Here is a 25,830-nt window from a genome sequence, read left to right on the forward strand (position 1 = left end):
TAATTAGCATCTTTATACAATGACATTATATATTTCAAAAATATTTTACTGAAGTTTCGAAAGAAAGTATCCAGGGATCTCAAATAAATGATTGATAGACTTATAACACATGGAAAATTGTTATTCAATATGGGTATAAATAACCATTTTGTAAAACGTGTAAAATAAATGGACACAATAGAAAACAGGTTTAATTTTTGCGAAAGCACAAAAGTATTTTGACTACTTTTTTGAACTGGTGGGATAGTTTAAATTTATAATTTATCCCAGATCTTTCATGTCAGAATGTGATATTTAGAATTTGTACAAGTAAATATAACAAGCCCCTTAATTACTGTATATTGCTAGCAAAATACTATGTTCATACTATTAGAAATGCACAAGAAAATAATGAATGTAATTTAGATTTCATGGTCTTTAGAAAAATGTTACGGAAAAAATATATATATTAAAAAATCTATATATTGTATACGTAGTATTAGAAAACTAGAAGATTTTTTATAATGATTGGCAGGTATTATCAGAAAATTTGGAAAACTGATTTTAAAGCAAAACTGTATATACTAACCCTAAAACATACTCATTCATAAGACAAATATACGTAGTTCAATATTGATCAGTAATATTGTATATATAATTTCTTTTTGCAATGTTACATGTATTTTTTTATCATATATTTGTAAAATGTAAGAGCCAATTAAAAAAATATCAACTGTACTTTAAATACATCAAAACAAACATAACCTTAAGTACATTTAAAGTGTTAGTGGCACCATATTTTAAAGAGTGTGTGTATGTGTTTTGGGAGAGGTTATATACTATTATAAGTCTTATGTCAGACTTATGTCATCCGCCTCTGTCGTGTAGGAATAGCAGGAGAGGCTTCCGGATGGAGCCTCGGATCCTCGAATGACCTGTTTGTGTAAATGTTATCCTCATTTCCTCCCTCATCAACATAGATATTTTTGTCCATCATCGGATGTCTATCAGGTCTCTCAACTGAAAAATATGTAGGTTCAAATAAAAATAGTAATTTACTCCGAGAAATCAAGGTCTTTCAACTGAAAAAATATGTAGATTCAACTAAAAATAGTATTTACTTCGAGAAATCAAGCTTCATGACAGAGGAACATAACTCAGTAAAAGAAATATTGCTAAATAAAGCATTTGTACCTGTCTTTTCACGATTACGCCTTATCACAAAAAAGATAACCATCAAAGCTATCGCCGCTACAACCAAAATAGCTAAAACGGTTATCACTGCAATAGCAGTAGTCGACATGCCTGCTCCCTCTTCAGAAGACTGACGGTAAGCGAAGACTGTTGTTTCCCTGGAATTACAGGGGTACCTCTGTACCGCCATACGAAGCAGACTACCTAATGCTGGCATGTTCTGTTCGTACAGAATCTTATTCATGGCCATTACATCAGTCGTGATAGTCACGCTTGTCATTGACGAGTATACCCGAGTATTTTGAAACTTCAGCCCTTCAATTTCGTCGGTGGTCATCAGATAATTTTGGACAAAGTCCTGGTCCACCATGCATCCCCTCTGGTTTGGTTCTAGGATTATCTCCTTTCTGTAATTTTGAACGGAGAAAGGCTTTTCAAGTTCTTGGAAAACCCTATCAAAATTAGACACGTTGTACTGTGTTGTGATAACCCGTAAAAATGGATAGGTCTGAACCTGGTTTTCACTAAGCCTCAGGTCCCATTCTTCCGCAGTTGTGTCCTGAGGCGCCTCCTCTACAAGAGCACCAGGACAACCTCTAATCAAAAAGCTATTAACATTTTCTGGGAAGTCGACCACTCCGTTCACGTACACTTGGATTGCTGAAAGGTACATTTTTGGAAATCTTATGACCATACTATTGCTATTTCCTGTGTTAGGGCTTCTTATAATGTCTTGTAACTTTTGAAAAGTTTGACTATTTCTATCAATATATTCCACGTAAAACTGATCTGCTTGAAAACTCTTTTTGGTCCTGATTGCAACTGTGGTTATCATGACATCGACGCCAAAAGACACGAAGTAGCGGTTTTCAAGATTATACCTGACACCGAGCCTCTCATTATCTGGGAAAATGATGCCATTGCAGTCTGTAAGAAAAAAATCACTATGTCAGAATATAAAAAGTTAAGGAAAGCAAGCATTTTCAAAGTTTAAGGTATACTACATGTTCTTAGAACTATGAGTCTGTTTATTATGCTTTATTCTATACTCTCTAATACTTGCCAGATTACTTAAATCATAATAATTTATTATCTTGATATTTAAAAAAAAACAAGATGTGTTTGTGAAACACTGATGCTCCCGTATGGCAACTTATAGCAAAGGTTAAACTTTCTAAAATGCAGATCAAATATTTTGGTACCCAAAGTAAGGTCTTGTCTCGAAGAATATACCTATGAAATATGCCCTAGCAGCAACCATTGAAAAGATATGGAAAAGGTTAAAGTTTTTTCAAAAGTAAGTCAAACATCAAGGTCAAATGGTCAAAATTAATGATGCGCAAGGAAAGACCTTCTCACAAAACTACACATGTGAAATATGAAAGCCGTAGCACCAGTTATTCAAAAGTTATCACTTATCACCAAGGTTAAAGTTTTTCAAAAGTAGGTCAAACTCCTAGGTCAAGGTCAAAGGGTCAAAGTTGTTGGTATCCAGAGGAAGGTGTTGTCACAAGGAATAGACATGGTAAATATGAAAACCCTAGCACCAACTGTTCAAAAGTTATGACCAAGGTTAAAGTTTTCCAAAAGTAGGTCAAACCCCCAGGTCAAGGTCAAAGGGTCAAAGTTGTTGGTATCCATAGGAATGTCTTATCACAAGGATTACATATGCGAAGGATAAAAGCCCTAGCTCCAACCGTTAAAAAGTTGTGGCCAAGGTTAATATTGGGTAAAATTTTGCAAAACTATGTCAAACTCCAAGGTCAAGGTTAAAAGGTCAAAATGATGGTACCCAAAGAAAGGTCTTGTCACAAGAAATACACATGTAAAATACGAAAGCCATATCTCCAACCAATCAAAAGATATGGACAAGGTTACAGTTTTTGCTGACAAACAGACAGTTAGAACTATAGTCTCGTTCAACCAGACGTTCGGCTGTCTCTGTAAATTCCGACGTCATGTGACGTCACAGTCTTGATTGTGTCTCGTGCAGTTTGGAGTTTGAAGAGGCAGATCAACGTTACAAGTGTAAGCTGTGTATAGACAACTGCGCTCGCCTCAACATTCACACCGTAAAACACATTAACATCTGATGACCCATTAAAATTTTTTTTTGTTTGCTTGTCAAGGAATTTTTGGTAGTGACGACCCAACTGAAAATGCTTGGTTGTGGATAAAAAAATCATATACATTTGTATATAACCACAAACCATGGGAGATCCTTTTTATCACATGTTTTATATATAAAGCTATTTTACACAGTTTTATTTACATCCGTTATATATATATATATCTGTATGTATTCATACTTGACATGGTATTCAATAAATCTGACCTGTTTTGGCTTTGTGGGGCACTGGTCCTTTTTCTTCTATGGAGACCTTTCCGTTCTTGTTGGACAGTAAGTGTGACACTGGTTGACCCCAGAAGGACTTTCTGTCCACAGCAGACACGACCTCTACAAACACCGTATCCCGTCGCCTGACCATACTCCCCGCCGGGTGCGTCTTGCTATGGAATGAGAACTGTGCTGGATAGATGTCAATTTCTGAAAGAAAGAACATTCATATTTTTATGCAATTTTTATTATGTTAAATCGATGTTGAAAGTACATGTGTAAATATATTTTTTTAATACACTATTGTTATGGCACTAATTTCTGAGAGAGAGAGAGAGAGAGAGAGAGAGAGAGAGTCGCACAATGGTAACAGGAAAATGGCTAAAAATGTCTTTGTTATTCTTGACACAATCAAAGAGATATGTGTAGATATCGTAGCAAACACACATGACATTATTCGCTACAGATTAAGAAAGGCAATAATACATGTAATTTATTGGTAATAAGACTAGTGCTTAGTATTTCCGGAGTCCTAGAAGCAAATGAAATAAAAACCCATAGAAATTTGGTAAGTAGGAGTTTAAGAGCAGAAATTTTATCAGGACTTTCTTAATAGTAAGGACCGGATCGAGGGGGATAAGCCCCACCCTAAATTAATAACTGCATATTCTAGAAACTTTTTCCTTGTCAGAAATGTGTGGTAGGTGAAAATTAATCATTTGGTATAGTTAGATTTTTTGAAAATAATGATCCAAGGGCTCAAAAACTATCACCATTGCATACCACAGATTAAGCATATTGGGCACAATCTCCCTCAGGACGTCGGCCGGGTAAGGGAGGAGGAAAAAGAAGTTCAAGATCACGAGATCAGTATCCTTTTATTTTGTAAAAAGCCATAATACTAAGCAATACATGGGTAAAATATCAAATTCCTACCTCTTAAAGCTCAAAAGTTATAGCAAAAGGGGTATAAGGTATATAACAGACGTAAAAACAGGCATGCACCAGGTAAATTAATCCGTTAGTGTTGCACGCCTTAGCGGATTAAAGAAAAATGCAAATATAGTTCAAAATTCTGAAAAGGATTAACAGGAATGATAAAAAGACATACCAACTGGTTTCCTTTCTGTTGGACTCATAGGAAACTTGTATTCGTTTCCAATACAGTTTAAGCCGATTACTTTGAATCTAATAATTTTACGGTTCTGTCCAATTCGTATCTGAATCCCTTTGATTGGTTCAGTTCCATCGCCCTTTAGATTGAAATAAAACGACTGTTCATGTTAACAACTACGACTCATTTTTTTTAGCAATAAAGCAACATGACTATATGGAAAAATTAAAGGGATGACTTCATCTTTATCGTAAACTTTACCTATTTATAGAGTAATATTCTACGATCACCTATGTATGTTTATGTCTCCCACTTGATTCGATACTCAAGAGCATGTTCTGAGTTTGATCAATTTTTTAAAGAGAGAGATTAGTGACAAATAAGCTGATGGTACAAGGTTTTCAACAATCTCGTTTAATGTCAATATGTCCCAAATTCTATGGTCGTTATGATAATCTTGTTCACAAATACAATCTCCTTCGCTGCATCGTATTTTAATTGACGTTTTTCATACAAATAGTAAGGTCATAGTTTTTATACCATTATGAGTACGGATTACCCCTGTAACTGATCAATACATAGTCGACGGGTGTGTCAGGTCGACAGGGGATGTTTACTCTTCATAGGCACCTGGGCCCCGTTTTACTAAAGAGCTTACGACAAAGACAATAAATTCAACTTTGCAAATAACTCTGTTTTTTTAAATTAATTTGGAAATCTTTTTGATCTTTTTAAAGAGAATTTTGGAAGATATTATGATGAATATAATTTTAAAGCAGAATTACGAATTTTGCAAGATTTTACTAGCAACTAAAGTTTTTGGTCTTAGTCGTAAGTTCTTTTGTAAAACGGGTCCCTGATCCCACTTCTGGGGTTTTGCCCCGTTCACTGGATTTATGATATTGATTGCTGTTCGTTATTATACCCCCGCTTGAAAAGTGGAAGGGTATATAGTGATCGGGTTGTCCGTCCGTCTGTACGTCCGTCCGTCCGTACCTCTAGCCGTACGTCCGTCTGTTACGCTTTGGGGTACCCATCTCTTATCCGCAACTCCTCTTATACCACTGGATGAAATTTAATGAGACTTTCACAGAATCTTTGTTACATAATATCATTGTGCACCTTCTATTTTACTTTTTGATCTGACACTTATTTCGGGTCTTCCATGGCAAAACAAGGACTTTGCCATTATAATCATATGGGAAGTGGGGGGTATCATTTAGTGAGCTCGGTGCTCACAGTACCTGTAAAACTAGTTTTTACATAAATTACTATATTTGAACTATCTGTGAACCATTACAATGAAGTTCAAGGAGAGAGTTTTGTGAATAAAATTGAGTCACGCACATTGACACACAATCTGATTAAAATCAGGTCTTTGTTACGCTCCGAAATTCTGATAGTCGCTGTACAAAGTGTACAGCGCTGTACAAAGTGTACAGCGACTATCAGAATTTCAAAGCGTGTACAAAGTGTACAGCGACTATCAGAATTTCGGAGCGTGTACAAAGTGTATAGCGACTATCAGAATTTCGGAGCGTAACAAAGACCTGATTTTAATCAGATTGATTGACACACGGACGACTAAAAGGAGGATTATTACTTATCCGTCTATAAAGGCATGTAGTAAAAATGCTCGTATCGTTTGCAAGTTAATAACAGTATGAATGTACACACCATAAACCTGACACGCTGAAGTTGACCGATATCTTTGTCAGCAAAGGCTCCGTGATACCAGTAAAGTCGACTATACCTAGATCTATTTCTACAAATATTCTCCATTTGAAACTTAGCAGTCCCTTCTGTTCCTTCCAGATTCACTTGATATTGTATTGAAGATTTGTAAGTTTTAGAGCATTGTATCTGCAAACTTATCAAATAGGACCGATCTAAAATTCAGAAGGGGGAAAATAATAAAAATACATGTATATTGTGAGCATTAAACTTATATTTCTAGATCTGATAGACGAAAAAAAAATAATGTTATTTAAAATCTGCAACTAAGACATAATACATCAAAATAAAAGGCGTAATGATACTTATTTATTCTAAACATTCACTTTATGGAAGCATGGTGATAAAATGATACAAACATGTACATGTATAAATAACCAAGTTTTACCTTTGTCCAATCTTAGGAAGATGGAGAAATCAGTAATATCCCCTGGAGCTGAAAATCTGAGAAAAGTAATTCAACTTTTGAGAAGTGTAACGAAACTTTGGTGAGAAGAATAGTGAATTAAATTTATGTTTACGATGAGTTTAAATTTGACATTTTTCTGGAAGATCTGTTGACAACAGTTTTTGTGCGATGAGAAATGAAACCGCTTTATCATTTCGTAAAGAGTTTTTTCTAACTTTTGATATAGGAGTAAGTAAATTATACAAAGAATAATTAAACTTTTAAGTGAAAGATTATTAAAATCATGTGAAGAGTAATTAAACGTTTGTGATAGTTTTCAAACTTTCAGTCTTACATACATCAGCGGCATTAAATCTTTTATGTACCTTCAAAATGTAAGTTTAAATTTCTATCGCAGAATCTATATATTTTTTTTAATTTTGAGATTTTTAAGTTTCATCGAGGTATTACTAAGCTTCTATGATTTAATGCGTCTGAAAATTGAAAGCCATAATTAATAAAAGAAAATATAACTTACTTCCGACCATCCTTCCCCTCATAGGCAGTGTTAAGTTTACTTGCTGAAGCTTTGCTCACATCATCAATGAATAATCTTCCAGTAAACATATTTTCTCCCTTGAAAATATGCATATCAATTGATTATTTCATAATTTTGCGACAATCCATGCAGTGATTCATTTTGAAACATTTTTTTTTCTTCACAAAACTCGCCACAAATATGTCGGACTGACCATATCATATTAACTTTTAATGTTTTCAATATTTTTATTCGTTTAAACTCTTTGTGAAATGTGTGCAGACTTTTAACTGATTTTGGGGATTTAGTAAAATAGTGATAATTCAGAGCTTGTACATGTACTATGTATTATTTTATGTAAACGGTTATTTTCTTTTTGTTTGTTTGTTTATTTTGTTTGTTTGTTTGTTTTTTTGCAAACAATGTATTGTTTGTGGATGTAATGTAGAAAATGGACTTATTCAGACTGATTTATTTTAATCATCATATACATGTACCCTTATCCTGTACTATTTTTTTTGCAAACATAGCAGTGATTTCCCATAGACAACATCTAGTCAAGAATTGTGAACCAAAATATTTTTTAAAAAATGGAACAAACCTCCACCGACACAAGTTTAAAACTCTGACCATACACTAATGGAGTTCCTAGTGTTGTGGAATCATCATCTCCCGACTTGATTTGAAAGAGTCCGTCATAGTTTGTGATACTGCTAACTGTTGAAAACAGGAACTAAATGCTCTATTACACAGAGGGACTTTTTTTTTATATAATGTAAAGCAATTAGTTTTCTTTTCCATTTCATTTATAATATTTTACATACTTGTATTATATTATTTTTTGCAATAGTGATACGTACTTGTATAAATTATGATATGTAATCTAAGAATGTGTACACCTCGATACATATACATGTCATTGTTTCTTAATACATGTATTTCAAATTACTAAATTCTCTCTTCACACTTTCTTTAACCAATAGCTGCTGTTACTTTTGAGCAAGATGTATCTTTGGGCAGGATATATCAATAAATCTTTTTTTTAAAATTTAATTATATTATGCAAGACTCCATTTTCAAGCACTCCACGAAAACTTGTCACATCTTGCTCACTTTCATTTCAACTGAGTACGCAAAACTTTGTTTAAGTTGCAAAAAGGTAGATATTAAGTTAAAGTAGACGCTAGATGTTTAGCCATGTCCCCCTTACACCTCCATACCTTGTACAAGTGGTTTCGTGACTGTCCCATTTAAGTATCCCGTGGAAGCGGACAACGCCAAGTATTTACGGGAATTTTTGTTCCGAAGAGTGACAAAATCACCAAACCTGAAAGTCAACCAACCATATTCATGTTTTGGAGAAGCAGTAACATGTCTGAATAATGATTCAGTTATCTTAATTATATTTCTTTCCATCTTAAGCTTCATGAAGAATAAAGGAAACGTTTACTTAAAAAGTGAGTATATTTTAATCAATTTTCCTACATTTCTCTCTTTTTCAATTTGGAATATAACTTAACAAGACAACATATTTTTACATTTCCCGCAGCTGTCAAATGTTTGACAGGAAAAGACAAAAAAAAAAGTTTTAATTTTCAAAACATTTTAATGAACGTATTCACTAAAGTGATCACTGAACAGCATGATTCAAAGATGTATATCTATATATTGTTATTCTTACAAACGAAATAAAAATATGATAATAAATCATTTATCTTTGTATATTATTTTATGAAATAAGTATTTATAATAGTATTTTAGTTAATGAACATAGTCACAATAGAAGTGTGCTTCACTGTTTACAGAAGCTTGACCTCTGAATTGCGTTTATATCAGCAAGGAATGATTATTCTTCAAATTGGTGAAGAATTATGTACCGTAAATCACACCAGTAAATCAATTAAATGTGTAAATGTTATAATTAAAATCAATTAAGTATTAAGAATTATTTATTATTTTTATTGTTGTAACAAATACTACCTCATTACTGAATCACTCGCCATATTAGTAGCAGACTTTCCTATTTGTAAATAGTCTAAATACCCACAAAATATTTCAACCAAGATCATTGATTTTTGTCCCCCTCTTTTAGGAATATGTATATCTGTCCTACTGTCTGTCTGTCAGTTTATCTGTATTACTTAATTTTTTTCGTATGATGCCTCTGAGGTCAATTACCATTCGAATGAAATTTAACTCCAAATGACCCAAAAAGTACCTATTGATTTTGAGAAAAATTATCTAAAGTCATGGTAAATATATATACGCTATATTGTGTAAGATGATTTATATACCGGGGTATGATGACTTAAGCCAGCTATTTAAGTTTGAAAATTTGTATCAAATCTTTATCTGACTTCAGAAACCAAAGATCAAGGTCAGAAATTCATACAATGCAAAAAATAATAATCTGTATGATGAAAACATGTAAGAACCACGCACGCTAACTCTCGATTCCCGCCTACATTTTACACCCATTTAATTCAATACTAATGGCAATTTGGCCGTAAAATTTTTATTAATGCAAAGAAGAGTTCAATAGTAATTGATTAATAATTTTAATAACAGTGTGAAATAGTTAATTATTCTTCATTCCAGCTCTTTTTATAAGGGGGTAGAACTGAACTGAATTTATTAATCTCTTCACAATTGTATTTTTAAACAGTAATTGTTTTGCGATAAACATTTATTTCTTTCGTGTATCACTGACGTACAGTTTAATATGTAATGGAATTCATCTCCTATTTCATTTAAATGACATTTCTTACATAATCTAGTTTCTCCTGGTTCATTTAGCCAGTGTCCACTTTCAATCGGTAAATAATGATTACAAGTACGAAATTTGCAAAAAATAATGGCATCTTTTCGGGATAGAATATCCAAGTATTTTTCAAATTTTAGTTCTTCTTTGTTTATTCTGTAATTTAGAGTCTTTGATAAATTTTGAACATCCGAATTCCATTTTTATTTAAATTGATCAAGTAAAGTAAGTTTTACTTTCGATCTCAACCAATTTGGATTAAAGGTCTGACTTTGCCAAATATTTGAAAGTCCACAGTTGTTTAAAATATTCAAGACATTATATAGTCAAGCAATCTTCGTCTTTTAATTTACGATATCACTTAATTTGAACAGTAGGCTTGATATTTTTGTTTCCTTTCCAAGTTTAAGTTTGCACCAATATGAAATAATACGCGTTTGTATTTCAATGGACATTGGATGTCGACCGAGTTCACCAAACACCATACAGTCCGGAGTAGATTGTTTAAGGTTAAGAAGTAATTTACAAACTTTTAGATGTACTCTGTCTACAATTGCATTGTTCGAAAATCCCCATACTTCACATCCGTACAGCAATATAGGCTGAACAATTTTATCAAACAGGTCTAACTGACACCGTATTGATAGATTATGTAAGCGACCTTTCTTAAGAATTTCAAATATTGCTTTATTTGCTTTATCAACTTGTTTCTGTTTTGCTTCCTTTAATGGACCCAATGCGCTAAATAAAATACCCAAATAATTAATTTCATTTACCTTTGTTTTGTTAATATTTATCTTCAAATTCCATTTTCTGCAATATTTTTCAAAACAATTAATTTTTGCTTGTAAGTGTTGTGCAGATTAGGGCTGGGACGATACTGAACTTAGCCGATCCGATACATATCATGATACCTTAGGTGCGATACGATACATATCACGATACATTTAAAACCAAATAAAACTAGAAATTTTTTTTTAGAACATTTAATTTGGAACATAACAGTGTATGAAAATAAACTAATTCAACAAATGAACTGTGAATTCAAGTTTCTTGACTCAAATTACAGTCAATTATATTAAAATTAATCAGAAATCTTTAGTTAATTTAATATAATCCGGCGTGTCTGACGCCATTTTGACGCTTATATCTTGAATTCTGTATCAGCAAGACGTTTGTACTTTATTTGTGTTTGTTTAAAAGTCTTGATGATACAGACTAAAGGACTAAAAATTTCGGATTCTAAAACCCGGACATTTTTGGAAATTAAAAAAAAAGTGCGGTCAGGTATCGTGATACTAAATTAGATGAATCGATCTGTAGATCGTCAAAGTGAATACTGTGATGCATCGGTGCACCGGTGGATCGTCCCACTCCTAGTGCAGATTCAGCTATCAATACGGTGTCATCGGCATAAAATAGTGCAAACAATTTCAAATATACATTCAAATATTGTTCAAACATAACAGATGTAGAAGGTAAACCAATTGTCATATTCTGCTGGAAAAAATTCTGTAAGTCATTTAAATAAATTGAAAATAAAAAAGATGACAAATTTTCTCCTTGCCTGACACCATTTTCACAGTGAAAAAAAATCAGTAACTTTGTTATCATAGACTATTCTCGATTTGATTTGATTATACATATTCGTAATAACATTGTACGTATTTCCATTAATGTTGTTTGCACATAGCTTATACCATAGAGCTTTTCGCCATACGTTATCAAATAGACGATGTTTTCCATTGAAATCAGGCTTGAAAGCATCAGCAAATTTTAAAATATTCTTGAATATAGATAAATATTCTTTAAATCTTTTCTTATGTTTCATGCATATAGAATTAAACATATGTAATTGATTAGATACAACGTTTAAGATGTAAACCCCTTCGAAATTGGTGAAAAAATGAGCATTTTGTCGTTTCTTGTCTGTAAACATATATCCCCCCCCCCCCGTGAAACACAAAAAGCTTTGGCATGAATTTGTGAAATAACAATCCATATTACTCGTAAAAAAGAATTTTTTTCACTGGGGGAAGGATATTTTAAAAATATTTTCCTTTTCCGTTGATTTCTGTAGTGCAAAAACACAGGTTCTACCAAAATTATAGAGTTATCTCTCTTTGTTTTCCTAAATAAGTAATGTTTTATGAAAATTCATATAAATATCCATATGAATATAAAAAAATCATTCAAATATGTTAACTTTTGAAAACTTGGAGGTAGGCGGGAGAACAATACTATCGTTCGCAGTTCTTTCTTTGAGATATGAAAAAGAAACTTGGTGATAAGTACACGTAATTTAAGAAAAAGTCTGTAAACGGAAAATTATAATCTTAGATGAATGCGAACCGTCAAATTGTACCTACTAGCCCTACAACATCCATTCTTATTACCAATTTCCTTTTTTTGTGATGTATCATGTTGTATTTTTAAATTTAGTAGTTGCTTGTAAATGCAAAATTTACATGATCATGTAATATTTTCATTTACCCCCTCCCCCTACATTCAAAATTTACAACATGATAGATTTGTAAGGAATTAGGGACTTTAAAGACATTTTACAGAAAACCATTGACATATGACTACTCACAGCGAGAAGACACTTTCGGAATCCTTAAGTCAATCCACGCAAGTAAGTTTTTGACACTTCGAAAAACCAAAAAAATCTATTTTCAAGATGCTGTCATGAAAAAATGATATCCGCATGTTTATACTAGTAATTGTCGCTTGAAATACTCTCTCATTTTTCGACCCTCAACTGGCCACAAAGCTGAAAAGGAGATGGGTGAACATGACGAGCGATAAGCCTATAGTGTGACAAACATGAAATTGAAAAATTAAATTTCAATTATATCAAAATTTTTCTTGATATTTCGTCTAACATTAAAATATATTTTATGTAAAATCTCTACAATTTGCAAAAATCCCCCAAAGATTGAAATTATTTGCCTGTGAAGTATTAGACACACACTTAAGCGGGCAAAGAGAGTCATTTTCGCATACTATAACACTATTTTTCGATATGAGTGGGTCTTCGCTCCACCTTTTTGAAAGTTAATCCTCAAAGTTTGCATAAAAATATACATTTTTTGATTACCAAAAATATGGAGCAATGACCCACTATACCTTAAAAATATACTTTTATGACATAACATTCGCATCTTTTCGAGAAATACTTGAAGTCCATTAAGTCAAGGGTCATATCACAAATATGATTTAAATGCCACTGTTCGTCAGGACTTGTGTAGTCTAGTGGTTAGCGTGCTAGTCTCGAAAGAAAATGATAATCAGGATTTTTATTGCTGGGGGTTCGAACCCCACAAATACCACATTAATTTTTTTAAATAAAAGAATAAATTTTGCCGAGAAAATTTCCTCAGAAAAGTTTTGTTTATCACAATTTCATAAATTTCAATAATGAGAACTTTACTCTAAATATTAAATTCACAAACTGAATATGATTTTTATATTTCTGAAGCTATAGGCTTTCTGCACGCTATGTTCGCCCATCTCCTTTCTATACTTTCGATACCTTATTGAAAATCTACGAAACATCCAATCATATTCTGAAAGACGAATTGTTTATTTATTTCTGTTTAAAATGTTAGAGGAGGTTTTTATGTTAAAACCCTTAAATAGTCACATGACAAAAATGAAAACTCGATAAGTAATAATATATGAAAGTGCTGCTATAATAAAACATAAATTATGGAAATTTCATACTTATGTATATTGTACAGAGTTTCTTACTTTATTCCATCGTTGTCACTTTCCATATTCTCGGCTTGTCTTTTACGTCGTGACGTGATGGTCGTGGAAGTACCGTCAGGGGGGTTACACTTGGAAGGAGACACCGTCTCTTTACAGTAAGTATACAGGGCTCTACGTAAACACTGACGTCTTTCAAACAAACCTTAAATAGAAGATAACATTCCCCTTTCATGAATAATCAAGTTTTTTTTAGTTTTAAATCTGTGAATTCTGTAAATTTGTAAACATTGAATGACTATTTATAAGCACACGATCAGCACAGGAAGGTCTGTATCAAAATCAGCTCCATTCAGCTTGTTTCAAGCGATTAATTTTTAAAGCTAAAAAACTTTTCCCTATATCATTTTTATTTTTCTGGATCTTTTTTTTTTAATAGAAAATACACACTGGTCATATAAAGCATGATTTTGTCATAAAGATATCTTTTTATTTAGAAGATTTTCCAAAAAAAAAAAACAATTTTAGTGTCAAAAAAGTATATTACGAAGCATGGACAGCGAAAAGAATCATTCATCTTATTCAAACTAATCAAACAACCATAACGAAAGCTTATTACACTCAGACACTTTATTCTTGTTATGATTTATATACCATAAGTAATATCTTTAAAGTATCCAGGCTTCAAGAGCGTCTCGATGGAGGTCATCTTGTACTGAATTGGTACGGGTTTCTCGTCTGCAGATCTCGCCCATTCTCGTAAACTCTCGGTACTTCCGGAAGAAAAATCCCCGGCTGGGGGATTCCCACCAATGTAGTATTCATATTGTTCTTTGTTGGTATTTTGCACACGCTCTTTTGACTCACTTTTGGAGTTGACCCCGACACTAAATCCCCCACCGCCAGAGGCGCCGAAACCACTGAACGAAGCTTGTGCAGCAACCTTATATTATAGAGTTTGTTAAAAATTAAGGGCTGATACACTGCTCCAAATTTAAAATAATACTGCGGTGTGAAAAAGTAATACAATTCGTTGCTGTCCGAGAAATATGTTGAAAAGCAACGGAAAAATATAGTAAATATTTAATGTACAAAATGCATGTATTTAGTCACATCTAAAATCAAAAAATCAGAGCACTGTGATTTTTTATACCGTAGACCAAAAACGCTCCTGTTAACAATGTAAAGATATGTTGTATTTAAAAGTCTATATAATATTTATCTTCACTACATAAGAAGTCTGAATATTATACAATTATTGCTGTTTATGAGGTCAATACGATGATTTAGACACATGAGGAGTACAGTATTCACCGAGCCGGAAGGGCGAGGTAAAAATTGCACTTTGAAGGTGGCTAAATCATCGTATCGACTGAAAAAAGCAATAACTGCTTTATCATATGATCCAATGATTAAAAAACACAAACTCGTTAAGCAATCCATGCTTCTCAAAACTATATCAAATTCAAGATCAAAGTCTTGAGGTCAATGAGGTCAAATATCGTAATACAGTCCGAAAGATCTTGTCACAATTAATGCATATGTGAAAAAATATCAAAAAGAGTAAACAGTCGGAAAGGTCTTGAAACAGGTAATGCACATGTTAAATGTAAATGCCATATCATTTCTCAATCAAAAATTATCAGCAATGTTAAAATTTTTGAAAAGTAGGTCAAACTTCAAGGTCATGGGGTTAAAATCATAGTACACTTGGAAATACTTGTCACAGGTAATGCACATGTCAAGTATAAATGCCTATCTTCGCTCCTTCAAAAGTTGGGAACGCTGATAAAATGTATGAAAATAAGATCAAACTTGACGGTCACAAGTTTTACATGTCAAATATGAACGCCCTATCTTTTCTCATTCAAATGTTATGACCAATTTAATGTAATGTTAAAATTGTTGAAGAGTAGGTCAAACTTCAAGTTCAAGGTCACGAGAAAAATATTATATTTCGAAAGGTCTTGTCGCAGGTAATGCGCATGTCAACTTTGAAAGCTTTATCTCTTCTCATTCAAAAGTTATAAGCAAAGATAAATTTTTTGAAAGTAGGCCAAACTTCAAGTACAAGGTCACGGGGTCAAAAACCGTAGGTTATTAGGAAAGATCTTGTCACAGGTAATGTATATGTGAAATACGAGAGCCTTATCTCTTCTCATTCAAATGTTATGACCAAGGTTAAAGTTTTTGAGACAGACAGACTGACAGACAGACGAATGAAATTAAATGTCTCCTCGCTTTCGCGAAAGCAGGGGGCAAAAAAATATGTTCAGAAAAAGTATGGTGAGGGGCAGGCCCCAAGCACCCCCACCCTATCCCACCACATCCCTGATTTTATGTGCCTGAATGCTATGTTCATCTGAGTGGAAGTCAGATGCAAGTTAAATAACTTTCCAGAACTGTTTGTATCAATTACATTGTAGGAAATTTCCGATGTATTTTTGTTCCCCGCTTTCGTGAAAGCAAGGGAACATTAAATCTCATTCGTCTGTCTATCAGTCTGTCAGTCCGTCTGTTTAGCTGTCCGTCTGTAAGTCTGTCTGTCACAAAAACTTTAACCTTGGTCATAACTTTTAAATGAGAAGAGATATGGCTTTCATATTTCACATGTACATTACATGTACCTGTGAAAGACCTTTCCAAATATACTATGATTTTTGACCCCGTGACCTTGACTTTGAAGTTTGACTTACTTTTTCAAAAAATTAAACAGTACTTTAAATTGGTAATAACTTTTGAATGAGAAAAGATAGGGCTTTCATATTACATATGTATATAACCCGTGACAAGACCTTTCCAAATATACTATGATTTTTGACCCCGTGACTTTGACCAACTTTTCAAAAATGTTATCTTTGCTGATAAATTTTTATTGAGAAGAGAAAGGGCTTTCATATTTGACAAGTGCATCACCTGTGACATGACCTTTCCAAACTTACTATCGTTTTTGACCCCTTGATCCCGTGACCTTGAAGTTTAACATACTTTTCGAAATGTAATATCTTTGCTTATAACTTTTGATTGAGAATAAGTAAGGCTTTCACATTTGACATGTGCATAACCAGTGAGAAGGTGTTTCTGAGCATGCTATGATTTTTGATCTATTGACCTTGATCTTCTTTTTGACCTACTTAAAAAAAATAACTTTGGTGATTACTTTTGAATGACATAAGACAGGACTTTCATATTTGACAAGTGCATTACCTGTGTCAAAATGTTTCCGAATGTGCTTTGATATTTGACCCAGTGACCTTGACCTTCAAGTTTGACCTATCTATCAAACATTTCATCAGTGTTGCCAACTTTTGAAGGAGCGAAGATAGGGCATTCATATTGGACACGACGTGCATTATCTGTGACAAGTATTTCCAAATGTACTATGATTTTTGATCTCATGACCTTGACCTTGAAGTTTGACCTACTTTTAAAAAAAAATTAACATTGCTAATAACTTTTGACTGAGAGAAGATATGGCATTTACATTTGACATGTGCATTACCTGTTTCAAGACCTTTCCGATTGTATACTCTGGTTTTTGATATTTTTTTTTACATGTGCATTACTTGTGACAAGACCTTGTGGATTGTATTATGATATTTGACCTCATAACCTTGATCTTGAAGTTTGATGTAGTTTTGAGAAGCTAGAATCTTAGCCATAACTGTTATTAATTTAATAATTATGTCTTTTTTTGTATAATGGACAAACAAGACAGGACACACAAACAAGACAGCTACAGGATAGTTACAATATGCCATAAATTTAGGCATCCCATCCACTAACGCACCAAAAGCGGGGGACTATAATTCTTTGAATTTGCTTGTTAATCCAATGTTGAGAAAATAATTCCCTATGTTCACCTGGAAGGTCACATATAAGTGAAAGTAACTTAGTATTTTTTCTACAAATTTGGATACGGCCAATCACAGAGATAGGATTTATTCAATCATATAATAATTAAATATAAAGCATACCGTAGTATAGAATGTATTATTTTCTTTATTTATTAAAGTCGTGTTCTTCTTTAGGAAAACCATATTCACCTTAACACCTATTCCTTCTGATTCCAGTTTTGAGAGGTCGGATTTGGCAAAGGTGAGCTGTTGAACCGCTTTAGCTCCCATGACTACCTGGGTTGTATAATGGGTTCCAAACTCGCGTATAAAATTAAGGTACATTTCCTGTAGCGATTCGTCCTCACAGTTCTCCATAGGGAGTAGCATGACAGCTTTCTCAAAGTATTCATTTACCTAGCAAAAGTGAAGCCCGATCATGATTCGATATGTATTACATATATCATAAATGTCTTTAATCATCAAGACATCCTAAGGCTTATGGAAATGTCTGCCAAAAGTGTCTTCAGTATTTTTTGAAAAAAAAAATCTTTAATTTGAGCAAGAGATATTGAAAGAGTAAAGCAACTAATTCAAGTATGTATTTTGCATTTAGATAACAGTCTACTAAAAGCTAACTTTCTAAAAGATATAAATACATTTTCTTCCTTTTTTGTTTGGTGGAGAGGAGCATTAACTAATTTTGCAGTTCCGTTATTATATAGATATCTTGTTCATAGCTTAACATTCACAACCTTCCAAAAGACTTAAGATATTTTACCTTCGATACTTTTGATGTCTCGGACATCCTAGCTCTATATACCACAGCACGACTCACGATGCTTAAGGTAGTTGTCTCCCCTTTTTGAATTTCCCGTGTATTTTTTTGATAAGATGCACTGGCACTGAAGCTGGCACTAACTCCCCAACCTCCTCCTGCAGCATTTACCTTTCAAAAAAGTTAAGTTTTCTTAAATATTTTTTTCATGATAAGAAAAAGAATATATTCATTTATTAAACTTGAATTCAAAATACAAAATATTGTAATCCATTCATTTCCCGCCAAATATTTCTCAAGTAAATTTTTTTTGGAGATTTATAATTTATTCTTATTTCGCAGTTTGAAGCTAGCTTAAGTTTAACAAAAAGATTTTTTTTTGACTCATGTTACATCCTGCTTCTTCCTCGGTAAATGAACTATGATTATTGACTTTTTTGTAATATATTTTGATGCTTGTATTTTAGTTCTACAAAAAGAAAGTTTTCATTTAACAAATTATGTGAATAGATCTATGTCTAATAAGAAGGGGTTACTTGTCAAGATGTAATATTTCTTTAAAATATTTTAATTTCAGCTAAAAATTGAAATGAAATATTCGCAACTTGGCAATTAATTCTGCTCTTGTAAAATTTTTACAGGGCTATCAAATATTACGATGGCCGATAGGAGCCGTCAAATTACAAGTAAGAGTAACTCTATTATGTACGCAGAATTAATTGACTTTAGCAGTAATACCTATATCATTTTGTACATGTACATCTTTGTCAATGACAAAATGCTTGTACTTGTAATATGAATTTGTACATGTACAAATCTTGAGACAAAATACATTTGAAACTACTTAACATTCCTCAGATTTATTGGGGAGATTACCTGTAAACTTAGAAAGGGTTTTAAACAAAAATACATGTGTCTGGTTTTCTTCTCTTTTCTTCTTTTCTCCTCCCTCTTTTTGTTGTTGTTAAATAAATGCTGTATTCCTTATTTTTAATAATCATAAAACGCAGCGAGATTATTTTTACTTTCACATACGTCGTATGAGACCTCAACATTCAAATTTTTCCATAAAAGAATATTTTGTCAGTGTCTTTATTCAGATTCCTCGTGTTTTGGTTTGATTTTAATTTCCTTATCGACAACGCAATATTAAAATTCATTCGTGGGTCCCAAAATACTTGTTATAATGAAGCTGCATCTCTAGTATTTCCCTTCCCTTCAGATGAAAGATTGCCGCTCGATGATCTGCGTAAGTAAGAAGTTTGTTTTTACTCTTTCCCTTGTTCCATTAATATTTTTTCTCCTTTATTTTTTTTTCATTGGAACAAGGAAAATAATAGAATGAGGAAATGAATAAACTTCTTACTTAAAGATTCAGCTTCATTTTCTCTGGAATCTTTAACTAGTATTCGAGGCCTAAGAATGAATTTCAATATTGCGTTGTCGTGAAAGGGATTTAAATCAAACAAAAACACGAGGAATCTGAATAAAGACACTTACAAAATATTCTTTGATGGAATAAATCCGAGAGTCGTGATCTCATACGACGTACGTGAAAGTACACACAGTCTTGCTCTTTTTAATTTCATTAAAAATAAGCATTTATTTAACACCCCCCCCCCCAAAAAAAAAAACACACACACACACACACACACGTGTTTTTGTTTTAAACCCTTTCTAAGTTTACAGATAATCTCCCCAATAAATCTGAGGAATGTTAAGTAGTTTCAAACGTATTTTGTCTCAAGATTTGTACATTACAAGTACAAGCGTTTTGTCATTGACAAAGATGTACATGTACAAAATGATACAGGTATTACTGCTAATTTTAAAGTCAATTAATTCTGCGTACATAATAGAGTTACTCTTATTTGTAATTTGACGGCTCATATCGGCCATCGTTAAATATAGTTCTCATACAAAATCATACCATCCCGTCCAGAGAGAGAGAGAGAGAGAGAGAGAGAGAGAGAGAGAGAGCAAGAAAAGAATAAAATTAATATGACCCATGCTATTTAAGAACAAAAAGAAAAGTAGATAAAATCAAATATAAAATATACCGAGGCATCCACACTCAACATGCTTTTGTAGTCAGACTCGGACTGCAGAGAATAGAGAGAGGATCCAAACTTGGCACTGTAAAAGGACAAAAAAAGAACCGTTGGTGTCTTTTAAACATCGATTTTTATGTAAATTAAATACAATTGAATTCGGAATCTCGAACCTCGATATCTTGAATACAAAATCCAGATAATTTTTTTTTTAGACATACTCAAGCAAAATTCCTTTAATTCTTTCAAAAATTGATTTTTTTCATTATTCTTTGTTTTCTCTCACTTTATGCAAAATCTAATATTAAAGCCTCTATTAAAACAGAATATTTTGAATACATTGGTTTTGTCGAAGTTTGGTGAATGTCCCAACTAATTTTTCTTTATTCATTTAACCTCAGTAGCTCGTAATTTTTTCAGGGTCCCACCGAGTTTGAGATAACACGGTTTGACTGTAATACAGTTCTTACTTTATAATTTTATATCATATTACTATCCTTTCATCAGCGTTCTCAATAAGTTTATCCTAAATGTTTCTTTTCTTTTTCTGTTACTTATTTGTAGAGGGTTCTATTCCAATTTATATTAAAGCAATTCAAATAAAAAATTCAAATCAAATACATACCACATGTAAGTGGATAAGGCAATCAATCAATTACCTTGATTCTGCAATGACATCAACATTGTCGGGGATCCGATATTCTCCGTCCGCAGTAAACTTGTGGGTATAGGGTAATTCCATTATTGGGAGGCGAAATCCTTGATCCACCACTCCGTCATCACTGAGGGGATTCCCCTTAAATAAATCATAGCCACGACCTATGTATCCTAAGTTGTACCGTGACGTTGTAGCAATAAATGGAGTCTGCGCTTCATGAAAGGCTCTGAATGCTAGAAGAATAAGGTTTTAAAAATCAATATTAATTGCAAGTGAAAATCTTAATTTATGAATCAGAATAATATCGATAAAAAAATCTAATTTCTCGGACAAAATATGAAAAAAAATCTTTCTATTCATCAGACATCCATTATCAGGATAAAGACGCTTAAAATTATTATTCGTTTCTGATAATTAAGACCTTTTGCTTCCCTTTGATCCGCCTCTTGAGCCTCTGCTGAAGCTAATTTCTCGGGAAGTCTCGCATGAATACTAGCGTTCATCATTGTTGTTGAAAGTTGCAATTGCTGGAAACGAAATCCACTCACCAACTCATCCAAAGAGACTGAAATTCAAATTTCAAATTCATTTCAACATACATGAACTAGTTTAGAATTTGAGCATATACATGTAAATAGGCTTTGAATAGGATCCCAATGGCAAATAGAAAATGATAATATATATCAATGTATCGTGTTTTTTTTTTTACTTTCGATATTTTCGACATTTTTTTTAAACTTCTATACCTGATTAGAGATTAATTAAGAACATTTGAGATACAATTGACCAAAAATCACAATACCAGTAATGCGATATATCTGAAATATGGAGATAACGAACTGTAATCAAGCTCAAAAGTCAATTGAAACAAATCGGGATCAGAGCAAACACGGACGTCTAAATCATCAGGGTGGGATCAGGTGCTATGGACGAGTGGGCATACCCTGTCGATCGTTCACAATCGCAGTATGCTCCTTGTCATGATGGGGCAAACGGAAAAAATCCGTAGACAATTCAGTGTGTAAATATTGGCCTAACAATTAGTATGAAACTCGTCAGTCAGAATTTGATTAAATGATAGATTGTATTTGCCGACGAGGCCATTTTCCAAATGTTGACTTAAACCTATCCTCTTTGCTCCCAGTGGTGCATAAGGTCAAGGTGACTTTAAACGAGGACACCAACAGTCTCGTTGACTTTAAACAAGACCATTGATATCCTTGTTTCATCTACTTGTTTATCAATAGCTTGTCTCGTTTTCGAAATGTTCGTAGGTAGAGCATACTCTTGCGTATCGAATCAACTAGGAGACATTCACTCCATATACAGGTGATGAGGGTATATTGCTACATAAATAAGGGAAGTTGACGAGAGATAAGTTGAAGTCATCACGTTTATCTTAAAGTTTTGTTGTTAGATTACCATTACCATTAACGTCTTTTTCTAATAAAATATCCAAATATGAAACAGATGTGTCAGACTCTTTTATTTCAAGTTCACTGGGTTATATAGAGTCGACATATGAATGTGAGTAACTATTGTTCTTTGATAATACGTCGTCGATAGATCTAATTATCGAGTTGAAGGCCACAGCAAGTATTTTCTTCTAGTAGAAGATTTTTGATAAATTCTGATTCATATGAATACAACAATAAGTGCTAATAAGGGGGCCCCATTGGCATCCATGGAAATTCCAACAGATTGTTGAAAGACTTGATCCAAAAACTGCGTAGATATTGTCAGTTAGCATCTTTTTAGTATCAACTTCGAAGTTCTTGTGTGAACTGAATGTTTTAACAGAAAAATTTTGCAAATGACCAGTGACAAGGTAAGTAAATTTACAAGTTTCATTTTTATTGAAAAAAGCAGCTGTCTATGATGCCAACAAGATTGGACTTTAATTTGTCGTGGGGAATGGTTGTATAAAGTGTTGAAAAGTGGGACGCGTTGATGTTAGTGATTTTGGTAAATTTCAAATTTTATAAAGGTTTCTTGGAGTTTTTTAGTATCCACATCTGATTTAAACACTTCTCGAATATACATGTATTGTTTTGCAGTACTCCTGACTCTTACTGTACGTTGAAATTGCAAATAAAATTATTATCAACGTAAATTATTTAATTATTATTTAACATATTTAACGATTAACATAATTATTACTGTGTTAATCGCATTACTTGGGGAAGTAATGTAGAAAATGGATCTAACTCGCAAGTTTGAACCGTGATCCCACTAATCAGTGCTCAAATAAAACACGATATTCTGTCGAAATCTAACACTTATTTTTAGCTCTATCGAATCAAAATTAAAATATTACATAGAAACAAATATCTGGTATCCTTCTTTACTATAGAACACAGGTGAACTGAATTTGACAAATTTCAAATACCGGTAAACGAGGAAGGTACTTGCATCTGTTGTACTATGTAGGAATTTTTTCCAACTAATTCATGTGTACAAATTTCAAGTTTGGGAAATATATACATGTAACAACAGCATGATTGAGTCGTTTATTTTTGTGAATTATTTGTAACAGCTACATTCATAGCTGCAGATCTGTAGCTCGCTGGTCTGCAAAAATTGGGATGGACGACAAGAGTGCTACAGTGCCATTGAAAAAAAATGTATATTTATTGTGCACAAAAAACGCGCTGTTTCTCGATTTATTTCTCCTTTTATTTTTGCTGCCATCTTTCAGTAATAAACTAATATTCCTCTTTTCGTTTTGTTAATTTCTTTAAATGATTTTTTTAACATTCCATTTTGGCGAAAAATCTCAAAATGGTTGACTGTTCGATTAGGACTACATATAACCCTCATAGCTTCCTTGCGAGAAACAATCAGTTATCATGTATAATGTATGTAAGAGGTGCTTCAATCTTAACCCTTCTATATTGTTATAGTGCCAGCACGTGAACATTAATGCAAAATAGAGAAAACATTTCAATAGGTTTCACGGAAACTAGTTCTTCATTTTAAAAGGAGGAAATATTTACCAAATTAAGTGATTATCACTGATTCATAAGATCTTGTCTCACTCTAGCCAAACGCAGTAATTCGTAACATAAAATGATTACTTTAAATGAATTTGTCTTGTCGCCGTCATGTTCATCAAGCAGATTATACTTCGAACATTTTCAAACTTTAGAAAAGTTAAAAGTAAAAAGCAGAGAAGAACTTGACAGTTTGTCTGAGGGTCGTTACAATACTATCTAAGTTAATAGTCTTCTTCTCTTCAAGTAACCGTTATAAATCCCTTTTTAAGAGATCCCATTGCAAAGGACAACATGTAGAAAACATATGTATTGGACTTAAGTCAACAAAAAACCATGCTTTTCCCCCTCTTCGTTACAGACTCTCATACATGGAATTAATTTTGTTTCATTCATTTTGATACAGTTCATGAATATTCCCCACTAAGTCGGAAATATCCTAAATGGACCATACATGTTCATAAAGTTGAATTGCCTGTTATATAATAAATAAGCACAACACCTATAGCCTCAATAGAACATATATAGATGCACAAAGTTGAATTGGCTTTATATACATAATTATAATTAAGCACAAGACCTATTACTATAATATGAAAATTGATTTGACGATGATAGACAGACCCGTAAAACGCGGGGGGGGGGGACTTTTTTTCTTAGTACAGTAGTTTGCTCTAGTATATTTTTTATTTTCCTTTCTAAAGATGCTGGTCCCCCCCATACTTTTTACTGTTGTAAGACCTAATAAAAATAATTGTTATTCCTAAAAAAAAAATTGACGTTCTGAGAGTGACTAATTTATAAGTTAGAATTTCGTGAAAAATCGAATGTTTTGAAATAGTTTGAACTAAAGTCTTTTTCAAATTTGGCGAAAAAGAGGCATACTAGATAGATGTATATTAAATCTCTTCGCAAAATGAATCCCCCTTAACAAATTATGATAAATTGATAATTAAGATAAGGAAATATTTGAAATGAGGGCAATTGAAAATATTATCAATATAGACAAGAAAACTTACGAGACGCAAGACTAGTATTAACTGCCTGCAAATTTACGTTGTCTAAAGCTCCAATGAAAATAAATAGCGGAATTATGTAGTGCCCAGTCGTCATTGTATTTCAGCCACAGTGCGCGACAAAATCATCTTTACAAGGAGGGATGAGCGTTTTATATGTCGACTCGTATATCACGGAAAATTGTGTTCTGACTTCCGGCTTAATTCATTCGTGTTTCATCACCATTTTGCCTTGTTCTAGTTTTGTCCCTAGTGGAGTAGTACTATATTGTAGTACTGTAGTAGTACTATATTATAAATGAAGTGTTAAGATAATGAACAGTGATCTTGTCCAATATTCCATTTTTAACAATACAAATTGTGAGCAGAGCCAACACAGACTTCTGAAAACAGAGGTGGGATCGATCAGGTGCCACGGAGGAATAAGCATCCATGATGTCTATGTATACGTGAATCTTTTTTGTCATTTTGAAGATAGAATTTATACCATACTCGTATTTACCAATTTCTTAATAATGCAGTTCGGAAGATTCGTTTACCTCTGCATTGCGATATAAATTGTAGAAATGACCCATGGCAACTTAAACATAATCGAAATAGATACTCTGTTCTGAGGATCCGAAATCTGATCCTGAAAACTTATAAGGAAAAATAAGATAAATTCTTACTGATGTAAAAATTCTTAATGTATATAGAATGGAGGTAAAAGTTCACAAATTGGAGGGATTGAACTTTCGGTGA

The 25,830-nt window shown here is 32.9% G+C and overlaps 1 protein-coding gene across 1 annotated transcript; it reads right to left on the minus strand.

Moving 5' to 3' along the window:
• Positions 1 to 515: 515 nt before the first annotated feature.
• Positions 516 to 25,203, minus strand: LOC133186664 (uncharacterized). Its single transcript, XM_061321911.1, has 17 exons — positions 25,093 to 25,203; positions 21,502 to 21,645; positions 21,082 to 21,313; positions 20,432 to 20,507; positions 18,375 to 18,542; positions 17,804 to 18,010; positions 14,412 to 14,700; positions 13,800 to 13,962; positions 8,506 to 8,612; positions 7,887 to 8,002; positions 7,286 to 7,383; positions 6,748 to 6,803; positions 6,303 to 6,514; positions 4,623 to 4,764; positions 3,509 to 3,721; positions 1,174 to 2,100; positions 516 to 999 (listed from the first exon to the last, which is right to left on the minus strand). The coding sequence occupies exons 1-17, from the start codon at positions 25,184 to 25,186 to the stop codon at positions 842 to 844; spliced, it is 3,402 nt and encodes a 1,133-aa protein (XP_061177895.1). The 5' UTR covers positions 25,187 to 25,203; the 3' UTR covers positions 516 to 841.
• Positions 25,204 to 25,830: the final 627 nt, after the last annotated feature.

This window comes from Saccostrea echinata, unplaced genomic scaffold, assembly GCF_033153115.1.
Source record: "Saccostrea echinata isolate AGI-Se365-2 ecotype Australia unplaced genomic scaffold, CSIRO_AGI_Sech_v1 ptg000014l, whole genome shotgun sequence".
In the NCBI taxonomy this organism is placed as follows: domain Eukaryota; kingdom Metazoa; phylum Mollusca; class Bivalvia; order Ostreida; family Ostreidae; genus Saccostrea; species Saccostrea echinata.